The 16,401-nt window shown below is 33.9% G+C and overlaps 3 protein-coding genes across 3 annotated transcripts in view; 2 read left to right on the forward strand and 1 right to left on the reverse strand.

Annotated features, from left to right (window-relative positions):
• Positions 1-533: 533 nt before the first annotated feature.
• LOC108552671 (mucin-17) lies at positions 534-9,954 on the forward strand. Its single transcript, XM_017907323.1, has 9 exons — positions 534-1,189; positions 2,296-2,384; positions 2,575-2,739; positions 2,823-2,939; positions 3,025-3,357; positions 3,430-3,995; positions 4,070-4,215; positions 4,303-5,663; positions 5,758-9,954. The coding sequence occupies exons 1-9, from the start codon at positions 1,162-1,164 to the stop codon at positions 9,952-9,954; spliced, it is 7,002 nt and encodes a 2,333-aa protein (XP_017762812.1). The 5' UTR covers positions 534-1,161.
• A 2,391-nt stretch (positions 9,955-12,345) lies between these two features.
• Positions 12,346-15,251, forward strand: Sugb (Sugar baby transporter). Its single transcript, XM_017907303.1, has 10 exons — positions 12,346-12,426; positions 12,682-12,790; positions 12,871-13,226; positions 13,321-13,470; positions 13,540-13,816; positions 13,872-14,065; positions 14,195-14,517; positions 14,582-14,757; positions 14,835-15,002; positions 15,115-15,251. Exons 2-10 carry the CDS (start codon positions 12,727-12,729, stop codon positions 15,183-15,185), a joined length of 1,779 nt encoding a protein of 592 aa, XP_017762792.1. The 5' UTR covers positions 12,346-12,426; positions 12,682-12,726; the 3' UTR covers positions 15,186-15,251.
• A 456-nt stretch (positions 15,252-15,707) lies between these two features.
• The window catches only part of Tsc1 (tuberous sclerosis 1 protein hamartin), a 4,434-nt gene continuing 3,740 nt past the window's right edge, over positions 15,708-16,401 (reverse strand). The window contains exon 14 of the mRNA XM_017907291.1: positions 15,708-16,363. Within this exon, the coding sequence (XP_017762780.1) occupies positions 15,855-16,363 (509 nt within the window). The 3' untranslated portion in view covers positions 15,708-15,854. The remainder of the gene's footprint in view (positions 16,364-16,401) is intronic.

Below are 16,401 nucleotides of genomic sequence, written 5' to 3' on the forward strand. Positions count from 1 at the left end.
ATCTAATCTCCATTATCATTTATAATATTGACACGAACAGAGTGCGTCACTATGCGCTAGTAAACGCGGGAAAAGTGTACCAACTGTAAAAGAAGTAATTTTGCTACATTTATTATATGACATGTATGTAACGAAATGTAAATATTATATTTGTAAAAGGACTACTTGTTTATATAGCTTTATATTATAAATGTTTGTACTATCATATATATTCACTATTCACGAAAATATACTAAACAATATAACCAAATAGTAAAGAATGTAAATATAAAGAAACTGAATATTGAAACAAATATATAATTCTTTTGTTACAATTTCATATTTACAACGAATCAATTATAATTTATAACTATATTTTGATTCGAAAATGATTTTTAATATTGACGAATGTACATGCGTGTTAATAGGATTAAATGAGTTTCGCGCCAAATACGTTACCAGTCTATCTAACATTTGTTCATTGGCATACGCCCGCAGTTGCAGTTGCTACTGCACAGTCCGCACCCGTTCGTTCGCGTAGTGCGTATCAGAAAACTATCCTTGTCGAATCACCGACGTATACATATACACGCATATACGAAATCGAATTTTAAAATCTAGAGGAACGTTGTTAGCGGTGAACGGAAATTCATAGATGGTAGACGATTGTCGTTTACGTTGATGTGGTTGCGTCAAACGAGTGTGCAGTTTATCGGTGAAGAAGCTGGTGGTTGTTTTGAGACTGAAGTGTTACTCGATTAGAATGGTTGCAAGTGTCGCGCGCATAGCTGGCAACCCGTACAGTGTTGTGCCAAAATAAATCGACGGTAGCTGTTCCTTGGGAACTGCCAGTGGACGAATGTACTTCACTATTTGGATCTGTTTGCTAGCGGCGGGACGAGCTATGTGGAATTGCGATTGCCCGCTCTTTTGTCTCTATAAAGACTATGGGTGTCATAGCCCTCTGATGTGCATTCCGGTATTTTAAAAGCTATTGGTTCTGTTGAACGAAAGTGTTTTGCTAGGCTATCATCATACGTATCTTCTGGATTTTGTTATCTTCATCCTTTGAAATTACATCTAAAAACAAGAATACGACAGCACACGATTCACCGTGGTGTTTTCAACAATCTCTATCCGCCCTGACGTGATTCGCCCGGTTTGCCCGCCACAGGACGGGTTATGTTTCCCACTTTCATCGGAATCCTAGGTGAGCTTTCATCTCCTTTTGCCATGAAGGAAAAGAAATATGATTACATATCTTATAGATTTTTTTACTTTCCTTAATTATAATACCGTACCACTAGGAAGATCGATTCTTACAATTGAGAGCCCTTGTCAATGACCCCAAGTTTAGCAACAGAATCATTTTCATTGTTTTTTTCCCTATTGTGTTACATTCTACATAGGGTATCATTGCACCGTCGCATTTATATTTGTATTTGTGATTAGTATTATTGTTGAAAGCGTTTTGCTCTATCATACTTTGGAAAGCTTTACAAAACTTTCTTTTTCCTTGAAATATAGCTCTTTTTATGAACAATCAGTTGGTGGTAGCTTTGTTATTTTGTAGCAAATTAACGAAATTTTTGAGTCAAACAGAAAGTAGAAACTAGTAATTGCTATTGTTAAAAAAAATAACGTTATTTAAAATTTACTGAATACATCATTTGTAATTGTTTATGAAAATATTGTTGTATATTGTGTTATGCATATGTCATAAGTTACTCTTAAAAATAAAAATTGAATGTACTTATTAATTTAAAACATTAGTTCAATGTCATATTTTCTTATTGGTTATTTTATTGTCACTAACAAATAAATTTTTTTAAATATTTAATAACAAATATCAAAAAAGAAAACTTCAATAATGAAATTATCGATAAAATATTTATATAATTTAAAAATAACAATATAAATGATATAAAATGGAAATTGATGTTTTGTGAAAACGTAATTTATAATAAAATAAAGAAATTTGTAATAAAATATATATTGTTAATATTTTAAAGTAAGTAAAATATGTATAAAATAATAAATTCTATTACATAGTAATGTTTGAAAAATATTTTGTGCGCTCGCGCGCGCACACGCAATACATACATATGAGTAGATTTAATTACATAGTCATATTAATGTTCATATGTATACATTTAGTTTTATCAGTAAAGTTTTTGGATTGTTGAAATACCCTGAGCATAAAAAATAAAGAAAGAAAAAAAGAAGAAAGATGGAAGGAAAATGAAAAAAGAAGCTTTCCAGAGATCAAAGAAACATAATATGAAGGAACTCTCAATTGTTCCTTTATTTTTTTAGACATTCAATCGTGGTGGGAGGTGCCAAGTATAGCACACTTCTGCTCATTATTTAGGGCTGCCTTCAATCTTCTGGACTTTGATATTGAGGTACCTACCTAAATGCTGACTCGTATGAGTAGGCATTGTATATGAAACTTGTTAGTATTGCTTCAGCTTCCAGGAAATTAAATAGACCATGCTTCAGCTTTATGTTACTAAAGGCTTTTGCATTCTTTCGTCATAAATGCACCAATTTCTTTTTGAATTATTTACACACATTAATTATACATTATTTTAGGACTTAGAAGAAGCTTTATTAACGGATGGTGGAACTGAGGGACGTTTAGTACAGGAGTTAATAGTCAGGTTACTTGAAGGTTGTTTACCAAATGATACTCGCAATGACATCTCTACCTTTAACTATCAGATGTTTCTTCGTAGACTTTTTCGAAAGAAATGTCAGGTAAATTAATTATTTTCATATATTTCATATACACATATCTTTAGGTATTATTGAAAATAATTAATTCTTTATTTCCTTTGTAGGAATATAAATGTGAGAATCCTTTTAACACAGATGTAGATTTTGAATTATTACCACTTCGTCAAAAAGTAGAAATTCTACGTGCTCTCTGTGACTTCAGGCTTGACGCCGAAGACGTGGTATGTATTTAAGAAAACGTTTAAAAAGAAATTTAATGTGTAAAAATTGATAAAAAAAATTAATATTTCCATTTATAATTTTTAGGAGCAATCGTTAAATAATTTGGACTCGGATAGTCTGCGAGTCGAACCTTTAGGACATGATCGTAAGAATTCTGCCTATTGGTACTTTTACGGCACTCGATTATATAGGGAGGACTATATTGATACTTCTAACAGCATCTCACGCAAACAGAAAAGTAAACCTAGGGATAAAAAGCGTAAAAGACGACGAAACAGAGTGGCGAAGGAGGAAGAGGAAGAGGAGGAGAAGAAGGAAGACAGTTTAATACACGGGGAACGAAAAGAAAGTGTTTGGCAGGTTGTCTGCTTTACTCAGCAGGATTGGAGTCGTCTAGTTGAAAAATTTCGTGATTCGGTAATTGTCCTATTAAACGAGTTAATTATTTTATTCCTTAGAGACTGCTAACGATGTTATTATAATACTTAGGAGTACGATACCGAACGTAAACTTTACCGTACTCTATCCGAGGACTTTATGCCCGAAATACCAAAACTTTTTGATTTAAAAGAGAAACAACAAAGACGCAAATTGTTACAACGTAATAGTTCGCGTGTACTTCGAAGTCACGAACCCACGACACAGATGGAAACAGTCATGGTTAGATCGAAGATTAAAACTAAAACAAATAAAGGGAGTAAAAAGGGGACTCAGAATTCAAAGAATGTTTATGTTAAAGAGGAAACACCTCCACCCTTGCCTTCACCGCCAGTTCAAAAGAAAGGACGGCAAACTAATAATTCGTTGGCTTCAGCTGTTGGACAGATTGTAATTCATACTAGGGATGAAGTGGAAGGGTTAGAAAAAAAGAAAGGCATTGGAAGTAATAGCGATGGACATTATGTATCTTCAAATTATGGATATAAATATGGTTACTCCTTTGGAATTGAAGAAGAAGAACGTCGTGTTGGAATGCATAAAGTTCTTGAAAGTCTTAAAGACCATGTGGATGCCTGGCCATTCATTGACCCTGTGGATGAAGAATATGCCCCAAGGTATGATATTATAACTCTACATATATATTTAAATGTTTTTAAATTGCGAATAGTATTATTGTTGCTTCACACAGATATTATAGCGTCGTTCGAAAACCCATGGATCTTAGTACAATGGAAGAAAAGCTTGAAAATGGCTTATATAAAAATTTAAGTGAATTCAAACGTGATTTTCGACTCATAGTAGATAACTGTAGACAATATAATGGTTCTGATAATGGTTAGTGTTACTTTTTAATTTTAATGAGATACGTTGTATAATGGAAATAATTATTTTCAAATCTAAATATCTGTTTTCTTATTATAGAATACACGGAAATGGCATTTAATCTTAAAGAAGCCTTTAATAAAGCAGTAAATCGTTATTTGGAATCAGAAACATCTAGCGATGAGGATCCTTCATCACCAAAATCATTTCTTGCTACACCTGCATCTCCATCATGTCCTCGCATTTCATCGCCTCATCAAAATAGAAAACGTCCGAAAAAATCTAAATCATATAAATCTGAAAGTAAAGGAAAATCTAAAACAAATGATAAGAACGATGAAGAAGAAAAACGTGGAAAAAATTATAAACTACCGAAGAGAAAGAGGGGTAAGAAAAAAAGTAAAAGAGTAAAAGATGAAGAATCTGCAAATGAAGAAGAACAGGAAGAGCAAGAGAGTGAAGATGCAATGTCTGAATCGAGTATTATAACATCGAAAAGAAGAAAACATGTTGATGGGAATAATTTATTATTAAAAACCAAAAAGCTGACATCCAAAGAATCAGAAGAGTTTAAGAAGATAGATAAAAAGATTAATAAGGAACGTCATCAACAGAAAAAGGAGATGGAAAATGTGCGGCCGATAAAAGAATCGAAAGAAAATAAGAAGAGAAAAGAGGACTTCGAGGAAGATTACGAACCCCTAGTCGTCGCAAAAAGTAAAAGGAAAATTGAAAAGAAGGAACTTGAGGAAACCGAAATATTTACAGATAATGCAAAGAAGAATAAAGTGAAGAAAATTGAATCTCACGAAGCCGAGACAGTAGTAGAGAACAAAGAAAAGATTCAGCATATTAAAGTTAAAAAAAATCGGAAAAAGGAAAAGGTTGGGTTGAAAATAATAAAATCTGACGAGAAGTCTGAGAAAGGCCGTGCTAAGGATAAAGAGAAAAAATCAAAACAGAAAATCGATGAACTTAAAAACGGAGAAATATCAAGTGAAATAGATTCCAAAGATTTAAATCTAGAAAGTGATATAGATTCGAAGGAAACGCATACGTCTAAGAAAATTCCTGCATTTATAGATGATAAAGATATAGAATCATTGGATGGTTTAAAGGATAAAATAAGCGAGAGGCGACGAGACGAGAAATTAAAAAATGAGAAAGACAAACAAAAGAAAACAAGAAAGAGCGACCTTCATAATATGTATTCAAAAAAAGTGCCTTCAAATGGTAGTACCTTTCATGACAGCGATAAAGCTAACGCAAAACGACCAAAGTTAAAAAAAGGAATAAAAGAAGAAAAAGTTCCTACCACGGAAGATTCTGACAGAACTGAAGATCAAGAAGTTATTGAGACTAAAAAAATAAAAGTATCCCAGTCGAAGCATACCAAAGGATTTGGAAAAGAAGAAAGTTCTATACAAGCACTAAATCAAGCAACAGAGCAAACACTACATGTAAGAATGCTTTATGTTTCACATTTACATAATATAGATAGACATAACAATATTTTACATATAATTGCACTTTATTTTTTTTATTCCCGAATAGGACATCAATAAATGGTTAGATGACGCACCAAGACTCTCTGAATTTTCTTCAGGAAGTGATTCGCCAATATTTCATTCTTCATCCGTTGAATCTGGCCGTTCAAGCTTAAAAGTAGAAGCACCAAGGAAACGACCAAGTTCTATTAAAATTTTTGGTCCTCATGGACCTAGCAGACCAAAAAAGATTCAACGTACAATAGATCGTTTACAACCTGGAAAAAGTAAGGGAAATTTGCTTCTAAAGAAACCATTGAATTTATCTAATATTAATACCACTGAGACGATGGTGCAACTGACCAGTGACAATGATCAAACGAACAAAAATACGGACGAAGAACCAAAACTTAGTTTAGGAACTGTTTTGAAAAATGTAGATTCCATACAGTTAATTTGTAAAAGTTTAGTTTCCTCGCCCAATCCTAATTTTTCGAATGATGATGAAGAGGAAGACCACAACACTCTTCCTGCAATCCCGATTTCTAGTCTTAAAGAAGAAAAAACATCCGAGGTAACAACGACACAAATACCTGCGATTGTAGAAGAATCTAAAGATAATCAGTGTAGCACAAAGGATACTCAGAAGCCTAAAACTGTGACACCAAATTTAAGTGCTTGGTTCAAAGCGTTTGGAGCGCCAAAGTCGAAAAAGAAAGATGAAGAATCGGAGGATGGTACAACTAAAAAGGATGGTGAATTGCAGGAAGTGTTTTGTGGTAGACAAAGAAGAATGAGTACTGGTGGTAGTAGTGTAAGTGAATCTGTTTCGAGTTTCTCTCAAGAATCACCACCTGGGCGCTCGGGTCGATCTCCACAAGGACAACCTATAATGGCCTCAGTTGAACCACAAATTAGAGGAGCTGGGTTTTATCAGGATGCTTTATCGACGGGAAGTAGCCCTTACAATAGTCCATATTATGCGACGCCTCCAAGATACAGTGCTCAATTACCTCCCACTCCATCACCACAAAATCATCCTTTGTCTCCAGCTTATCCATCATCATCATATGAACAGGCGCCTCTTTATTCTCAAATAACGACCTCACAAACACATCAAACATTTCAAAAATCACCGCAGGAAAATTCTGGGGAGATGTATCATCAATTGTCACCTACATTTCCCCAACAATCGCCACAGACAAATTTTTCTCAAAATTCAACACAAAATGAATCATACAATCAACAATTGCAACCTTCTAATCAGAGTCAATCCCCGGTTTATTCACAGCATTCACCGCAATCCATACAACAGGTATACCCTCAACCTTCGCCCCAGCCACCATCAACGAATTACTCGCAACCATCTCCTCAACAACCTCCAACTCCAAAATATTCACAACTTTCTCCGCAACAAAACGCTGCCAATTATTCCCAGCCATCTCCCCAAGCTACTAATTATTCACAATCTTCACCTCAGCAGCCACATTCACCTTTTTCTCAGGCCTCTCCTCAAGCACCGCCGACTTATTCTCAACCGTCTCCACAACAGCAACATTCTCCATATGCACAATCACCACAACAGTCGTCTGGATATTCCCAGTTATCTCCTCAACCGCCATCAAATTATTCTCAACCATCACCTCAACCACCTTCTAATTATTCTCAACCATCACCTCAACCACCTTCTAATTATTCTCAACCATCACCACAACCACCTTCCAATTATTCTCAACCATCGCCTCAACCACCTTCTAATTATTCTCAACCATCACCTCAACCACCTTCTAATTATTCTCAACCATCACCTCAACCACCTTCCAATTATTCTCAACCATCACCTCAACCACCTTCCAATTATTCTCAACCATCACCACAGCCACCTCCGGTGTATCCTCAACAATCTCAACCATCAAATTTTTCACATCCTTCTCCCCAGACCCACTCTGCCACTTATGCACAATCTTCACCTCAACCTCTTACAGCAGGCTATTCCCAGTCATCGCCGCAACCACGAAATTATTCTCAACCATCACCTCAACAAATTCAATCATTTCCTCAACATTCTCCACAAGCACCACCTTCATATTCGCAACCTTCTCCACAAAATGTATCATATTCTCAGTCATCACCACAGCAACCTGTTAAGTATTCTCAACCTTCTCCCCAACAACCTGCCAATTACTCACATTCGATACACTCACCTCAAACTCCACAAAACTATTCGCAAATGTCTCCCCAGCAAGCGCCACCAGGTAATTACTCTCAACCTTCACCATCGCCTCAACAGTCTCGTAATTATTCGCAGCCATCTCCGTCACCACAACAATCTCGTACCTATTCCCAGCCTTCACCATCTTCTCAACAATCCCACAGTTATTCTCAGCCTGCACCATCGCCTCAGCAAAACCGCACCTATTCTCAACCGTCACCTCAACAGAAATCCGTGTGCTCATCACAGACGTCACAGTCTTCGCAGCAGCCTTCGAGTTACTCACAACCGTCTCCGCAACAAAGTACAAACTACAATCTACAGCCACAACCACAGTCGAAAAACACAGAAGAATATCCACAGGTTGCGTCAACACCTTCGAATTATTCCCACGCGTACAAGCAAAACCATTCTTATATTCAGTCTCCGGCATCATCAACGATAAATGACGCAGAACATCGGACAGATTATTTGAAACCTAGTAACACAGAGAAACCTCCGAGTGCAGAACAACAGAGGAATTTTACTGTACCATCGGAGGCAACTTCGTTGAATCTAAATACGAATCATCAAATCTATCAATCACCGAATCAATATTCATCAACATTTGGGAATAATTATAACATCGATCTTCAGAGATCAGTCTCGAGACACGGCGGTCAGGAACAATCGCAGCAACAACAGCAATCATCTCAAGAGCGTCCTAGCTTTACCGATCTCAGCAATTCTCTAAACGCTCAGAAGTACACTCAGCAACGAGCATTTCTTGGTAAAGCTTCTAGTACTAGTGAGCAACTCTCTACACAAGATCAATCTCAAATCTTAGCATTCCAGCAAAATTTAACAGCACATGAATCTCTTTATCCTAGTGGTTTCCAATCATCCGGTTATCCGATGCCAAATTCCAGACCTGTATATCCCAGTCCGCATTATTTTGATGCCAGTACAAAGGCTGCAACTAATAGCGGAACAACAAATAGTTCAACCAGTAATTTGCCTCCGGTAAAGAAACGGATTTACAATGAATCATCGACAGAGGCGTCTCGTAGTTTGACACAGGAAACTACGGCAAGAACGGGCCAAGAGCAATTTGGTTTCGATCCTATAATGGCGTTACCTCAACCGGAAGCAGTTTCAGCTAGTCAATTCGATACTGCATTCGTTGGAAACTTGGCTGACTCCGTGACAACAAATCCAGCGTATGCTCGTCTAGGTCTAGGTTTAGTAGGTCGTACGGGTAAGGAGCAACAATTGTTGACCATCCCCCGACCACCACCAACGAAACCGGAGCATTTGACGTACGCACGTAGTCCAGCTCCTGGTGCCGCGGAACTAGATTTGAATTTACTTCAAAGTTTACAGACAGCAGCCGCGAAGAATACACAAGGTATCCTGTCGATGTCATCTCGTAGAGGGGGGGAGGTGTCTACTAGTTCAACGTCCACGCCTGTAAAAACAAAGAAGAGCAGAAAGAGTAAACAGCAACAACAGGAGCAACAAAACGTGGCGAGCGTTTCATCAACAGTTAGCACAGAACCACAATCTGGTACAGGCATACCTGGTTTCCCACAATACACGGGAACGTCTCCGGATTCGATCGGTCTGAAGAATACCAGTATGGTCTCACCAGCTGGGAGTGCCTTCAACTTTGCTGCTTCAACTAGCACCACGACTAGTTCTCCTTTCTATGATAAAGACGCAACTGCTGCTGCGGCAGCATTTGCCTTTTTGGACGAATTTCGAAATCCAAATAGCTATTATAGTATGGCGCTCAGACAGCAGCAGCAACAACAACAACAACAAGTTCCACCGGTCACGGACGCTACACAACAAGCCTGTAACAAGCTTAATAATCAACCTCCGAGGAACTATCCTCCTCATCCTTTCCTCCATTCTGCTCAAAGATCAGCAGCTTATGGACCTCCAGTGCCGGCTTATGTCACGCCACACGGCCCAAATTTAACAATGGACCCGACCGCTTATCAGCAGTACATTCATTCCCTGTATGCACTTCAATCTCCGCCTCATCATCATCGACCGTCCTGGCTTTAGCCGTTAAAATCTTTATAACGGACGTTTTGGAACGTTTATATACATTTCGGTGAATATACCGTTTCTTTGAAAAGCTGGAGGAAATGGTATTTGAAACAAGAGATAACGGTGGTAATAGTTCTCTTTTTTACCCATTGAGTTACATTAATTGTGAAATAATGTTTTGTTCGTTATCAGATAGAGATGTGAAAAAATCTTATTGACATATTGTAGAATTCTCTTCACGGTTGTAAATATTGTTTCATCTGACTTTATCTCATTGTGCAACTATAATCACAACCTTCTTCTTTTGAGAAAAAGAAATGGTACCGATGTTTTTCTCATTTAATCAATTTGACTAGAGATGTGGAGTTCGTACTGTATTATAAGATCATAGAGAATTGCTTAATTTTTGTTGAGTCAAGCGATTTATTTATTTTTCGTTAATAGACGCAAGATAGTTTTTTAGATATTTGTTTTATTTTTTAATCTTTCTTATCATTTTTTTTTCTTTTTTCTCTTTTTTTCTTTTCTAATGTAAGAAAAATCTCGGTACTATAATAAAAAAGATGGAAGAATGTTCTGATGACGATGTTTTTTGAGATAGTCGATGCACTACAAACTCATCATAAATGTCAAACAGTAAAAACAGCGCGATGAAAGATATTTGATCGTTTATTTTCTCTATACTTTTTCTTTTTTTTTATATAAATATTGTTTTACTGATTGACTATCGAATAATGATTTTTAAAAGCTCTCTTTGAAATCAGGATATCAGTCTTTCCACCGGCTTGACTTTCCCGTTGTTCGCATTTGTTTCCTTTTTTATCAAGTCCATACAAACCTTTTACATTTTTACACGATATATCAGAAAGAAAAGTTTACCTTCAATAGGTAATTTATTATGTAGTCATATGTACATAAAGGATAAGCCTACTTTATGTAGGAATTTTTGATAGCTTTTTCTAATAACTAGTCGACAACTTAGACGTAAGTTCAGTCGCTAGTGCCGGAAGTAATCTTCTATCAAAAGTTCCTCTATTTGTTGTGCTCTTACTGGCGTCCCTTTTTCTTTCTCGATCTATCGAAATGTGGTTTATGCAATATTCGATTTTTTAACACGAAGAAAATGACGATCCATTCATGATTGTGCTCGTAATTCTCTTGCCCGTGGAAAATACGTTGTTTCCTCCTTTTTGTGTTCGATAGAAAGCTACTATACATGCAAAAAATCTCGAGGTATACGTGACTGATTTTCAAAAGATTTCTGTATAATATCAAGCGCACTGTTGCTGGTGTATCTTATGTAGAGTATATAGATTCGTTAGTGCGTAAGCTAGAAATTTGTTTCTTTGTATATAAAATACATATCCTTCATAGACGATGTGCTCGATGTAAAGAAAGATCTGCAAAGTCAAAGACCTTGTAGAATCGTCCGCGGTAGATTAAAAGGAAAAAAAAAATAACGGGAAATTGTAGGAACATAAACGAGAATGAAAGATGTGTGTGCATCGTGTGTATGAGTGTGCGTCGTATCTCATGGATGAGGACAGAATAAAATGTAATACACCGCAATCATACATTAACCCACCTTATTGCTAAAAAATAAAAGGAAGCGGTATATTAAAACTTATAAATATATACATATATATTGTAAATGTATATTGTAAATGTATCGATAACAGATTAAAGCACAGTTTGTTACAAATTTGTCTTCGACACTTTTAAATATAATGATTTCTTTAATTTATCTCTTAATTTATATTTAATTTTCATTATATATATTTTTAAAAGAGCTTCAAAATATTTAAACTGTATATCAACAATGTGTTCGGTACCTATATTCTATATGAAATACGTATAATATATTTACTAAAATCTAAAACTTGTGATTTTCAAAAATTATAAACTATTGACATGCAATATTTTTGATTAAATAAAGGTAGTTACATAACTGTATGCCACGTGTCATATCTTTTGACTGCTGTGCAGTAATTAATGTAAAGTGGCGTATTAATGATTTAATCGTACTTATTAAAGTTCTTACGCCATTAATAAAAGTTTTGTTTTTGATGTAAAACCTAATAATGATAGCTTGATGTGATCGATACTACAGCAAATATTTGTTTCCTAACATATGTCCTTTTATCGAAATTTAAGATAAATTCTTATTAATTATCGTTATAAAATATATACAATAGAAAATAATAAGATATTAATTGTGATATGTAAGAATTTCTATAATTATACACGTCAAGTTCATAAAATCATAATTATAGAATATTTAACCTCTTGAAATGTGCACAGTATGTAATATAATACACGAAAATACGAATATGATATCTACGAGTTTCAGCTCTTTGATATCTACATTTCGTGATTTAGATGATGCAAATTGCAGATTCAGCAAGTGGAATTTATGTTTTTAGTTGATGGTAGTGGCAGTGTGTTTCTGAGTCAAGTGCACATGCAGAGGAAAATTATAGACTATTGGTAATAAATAATTTGAAAACTTTTTATTATAAATTTATTACTAGATTTTAAAGTTAATTATTAGTGTAGGTTTTGTTATTAAATAAAGTATTTCAATATATTTTTTGTTAATTATACGTGATTAAGCTAAAATTTTTATTTTTATTTTTTGAATTCTAAGTTCAAAAAAAGTATTTGAGTTATTTTTATATTTTATTATATTCTTAATAAAATACAAAAATGAAATATATCTTTAAAAATTTATATCATTTGCAGATAGCAATTTTTAACTTACTGGTAGTACAAATATCTATTTTCAAAATGTTTGGAAATATAAATAAGGAATTGCTACCTATAAAAGCACATTATTTTTTATTTAATGCAGGTAAATAGATTACATTAAAATTTTTATATTCTATTGTATTTTAGATAATATTATGTATACTCATTTGTTTTACTTTTCAGCTACTGGACCAGTAGTGCCATTTTTACCGACAATTGCAAAACAATTAGGCTTTTCTGGTCTTTTGGTGGGCACAATATATACAATATTACCAATTTCTGGTTTAGTAACAAAACCTTTATTTGGTATATTAGCTGACAAATTTAAAATTCATAAAATGTTATTACTAATATTTCAAATTGTAGTTACAATTGCTATGTTCACAATATATTTTATACCTGAGATAGATAATAATGCAAACGTTAATCTTACTTGTAATGGTGATGCATCTTTAGAAATGTGTTCAAAACATGGATTTTCTGATAATGTTATACATAATGTGATAACAGAAACCACTCATTTAAATGTATCATGTCAGGTAAAGAGTTATGTAATTATATTATCTAAGATATGTTATTTTAATATACTAGATATAAATCTAATTTATAATTTATATTGAATTTATATTTTAGGTATCATGTAAAGCTTCAAAAGAAATTTATACACAAATGTGTGTATATTGGAAAGCATTTCAATTTTGTGACTTAGTCAATTCAAGTTCTATTTTGGATTCAGATACATTTGACTTTACCTTAACATTTGACATGTTTCATGACTCTTATGTATGATGTTTTATATATAATTTTCTGCATCTGTTTGAAAGAAATGTAGCCAAACTTTTCATTTTTCAGATGAATAAATGCATGTACGTACGTATTTTTACTGCCAGATTCTCAGATAATAAACCATATAAACCAGTTTGTGAAAGTCATGTGAGGACATCATGTACAGCTACATGTTATGATAGTCCAACCTTTAATCAACTTTTACATGAAATTGGTGATTTCCAAAATTCTACACAGAATTCAACATACCAGTTTCATTCATTTTTGTGGGCAACTACAATAAGTTGGATTGGAATGGCAGTTGTTGTTAGCATAGCTGATGCTATATGTTTTAATCTGCTTGGTTGGTATCATGCATATTAAGCCAATATCTAGTATCTTTCTACTTATATTTACAGGAAATGAAAGAAGGAAGGAATATGGAAAACAAAAGATGTGGAGTAGCATTGGTTTTGGTATTTTTGGAATAAGTGCAGGATACATGGTAGATGTATTTAGCGAAGGAAAGCTTCAAAAAGACTATACCTGTATATTTTATATGATGTTAATTATTATGATTTTCGACATTATTGTGTCTGCAACATTAAGAAAGGTACAATATTTTTAATATTTATAATGTTATGAATAAATAAGAGTTTAGAGAGTACAGAAGTCTAATACTTCTTACTTATCAAAAGAATAAAAAATTGCCAGGTAATGGGAGAAAGCAGTATCATTACAGAAAAATCCAGAATACTCTGAGGATGAACCTTCAACATTGTGGGAACTATTCAGCATCCTTAGGAAGAGTAATATATTGGCATTTGGATGGTGGTGCATAGGTGCTGGAATGTGTACTAGTGTAGTATGGAATTTTCTATTTTGGTACACTGAAGATTTAGCAAATAGTTCTCAAATAAAATGGTTGAAAACTTTACAAGGCCTTTTAACTGGGGTACAGAGCTTTTTAGGAGAACTACCATTTAATTTCATCTCAGGAAATATATTACGAAAATTAGGCCATGTAAATGTTATGAGTTTAGTTTTATTGATTTATGCAATTAGGTAAATAATAAAATTCCTTCTAAATATGTCATTTTATTCTGTACTAATTGTTCCATTTTTGTAGATTTATGGTGTACAGTACTATATCAAATCCATGGTGGTTTTTAATTATTGAAATACTTCATGGACCCTCCTTAGGTCTTTGCTGGCCTACAATGGTATCATATGGAGATAAAGTAACACCACCTGGTACCAAAGGTACCATCCAAGGATTTATTGGCGCTATATTCGAAGGAATTGGTTAGCAAGAATAATGTAATTATAGAAACTAAATTATTTTAGACAATTAGTGTTTGTATACTAATAATCATTTTCAGGAGTATCAACCGGTAGTTTAATATGTGGATGGTTAATAGATACATATGGCTGTGTTACAATGCTAAGAGTATTTTCAGTAGGTGCATTATTATGGTTAAGTTGTTTCTGGCTTTTTCAATTGTTACTACGAAAATTTAAAACATCGCCGATACATACAGGCCATAATCGTGAGTAAGGATTATATGGATACATAAAAATAGTAACTAAAATAATTTTGAGTATTATAATACTTCTTTTAATTAAAAAAATATCTTTTTCTTTTTCGTTCATTTTTTCCAGACTTGGCGAATTATGCTAATCCAGATGATGCAATTCTTATGACTATGAGTCGCGAATTACAGACTTATTAATAAAATAAAAAAGCAGTGGTTTCTGTTTTAAAAATTTGATATATTCATTGCTTGTTTACTTAGATATGGCGGTTTCAATTGAACATAGCAGAAAGTATATTCTTTGTATGATTATTGAATAATTTAATTCTTAACATATTTGTGACTCATCTTTATGTCATTCTTCACAATGTTTTATAGATAGATATCGATTATTCAGTATTATATAGTAACTGTAAATCTTATCATGTTCAATAATATATTAATCTGTTTTAGAACAAAATAATTCTTTTCCTAATTTCACTGATAAAATTTATAATTTATAAAACAAAATGTATAAATAAAAATAAGTATAAGTCACCATCAGATATTGAAGGGAAGTAATATAAGGATGTGTTTAGTTGAGACATAAAATTGCTCACAAAATATCTCAACCATTTATTCATTGTGAATTCATTTCTTAAGAGTGAAATTATATCATGCTAGTAATTTTATTAATTACCAGTGTATTTTCAATTATTTATCGAAATCACGCGATAATAATATTTTTATGAATTCCGCATAATATGTTGATAAAAAGCTACAAATAACTTTCTTCTGATTTAATACCACGTCACTGGATAACAGTTGCACGCGTGCAAAACAGAATAGCTGTATGCGAAAAGACTCGGTGGTCAAATTTGCGTAACGTTAGTCTTGTTTCGGATTCCGTATTTGTTGATTTTGACGAGATGGTGAAGTAGCCTGGCTTGGCACGGGTTCGACGATAGCTTGAAGATTAGGAATTTCGCCTGCAGTATCACAACAGTCATTCATTATAATTCCAGTACCTGAATGAATAAAGGCAAGACTTCCCTCACTGGAAGAAGCTAAACTAGCCGATAATGGAGGCGATCTTTCTTTAGGCGATGCTGAAGAAGCTAAATTGTTTACAGTTGTATTACTGCAAGTTGCTGCCTCTAGAGTTCCATGAAGTTCAAGTATACGACCCTCAAAAAAGAGGTTAATTTCAGCTTGTGCTTTATACTTTGATTCGACGGCTTCCAATTCAGCTTCGTGTTGATCTTTTGTTTCTTGTAAAAGTCGTTGTAATTCTACAAGTTGCGCTTCTTTTCGTGCTTCTTTATTTTCTAATTCACTTAAACGTATTTTTAAGGCTTCTACAAGAGATGTACGCGATTCCAATTGTCGCCGTAAATCTGCATAAACATCAATATATATATATATATATATATAT

This window comes from Eufriesea mexicana, unplaced genomic scaffold, assembly GCF_001483705.2.
Source record: "Eufriesea mexicana isolate 0111107269 unplaced genomic scaffold, ASM148370v2 scaffold7569, whole genome shotgun sequence".
NCBI classification, from domain to species: Eukaryota; Metazoa; Arthropoda; class Insecta; order Hymenoptera; family Apidae; genus Eufriesea; species Eufriesea mexicana.

Coding starts and splice junctions, on each gene's coding strand:
- Sugb (XM_017907303.1), top strand. CDS start 12,727: ATGTTTGGAAATATAAATAAGGAATTGCTACCTATAAAAGCACATTAT. Junction 13,817..13,871: donor TATATGTTTTAATCTGCTTG/GTTGGTATCATG, acceptor TTATATTTACAG/GAAATGAAAGAAGGAAGGAA. Junction 15,003..15,114: donor GATACATACAGGCCATAATC/GTGAGTAAGGAT, acceptor CATTTTTTCCAG/ACTTGGCGAATTATGCTAAT.
- LOC108552671 (XM_017907323.1), top strand. CDS start 1,162: ATGTTTCCCACTTTCATCGGAATCCTAG. Junction 2,385..2,574: donor TTCTGGACTTTGATATTGAG/GTACCTACCTAA, acceptor ACATTATTTTAG/GACTTAGAAGAAGCTTTATT. Junction 3,996..4,069: donor GATGAAGAATATGCCCCAAG/GTATGATATTAT, acceptor TGCTTCACACAG/ATATTATAGCGTCGTTCGAA.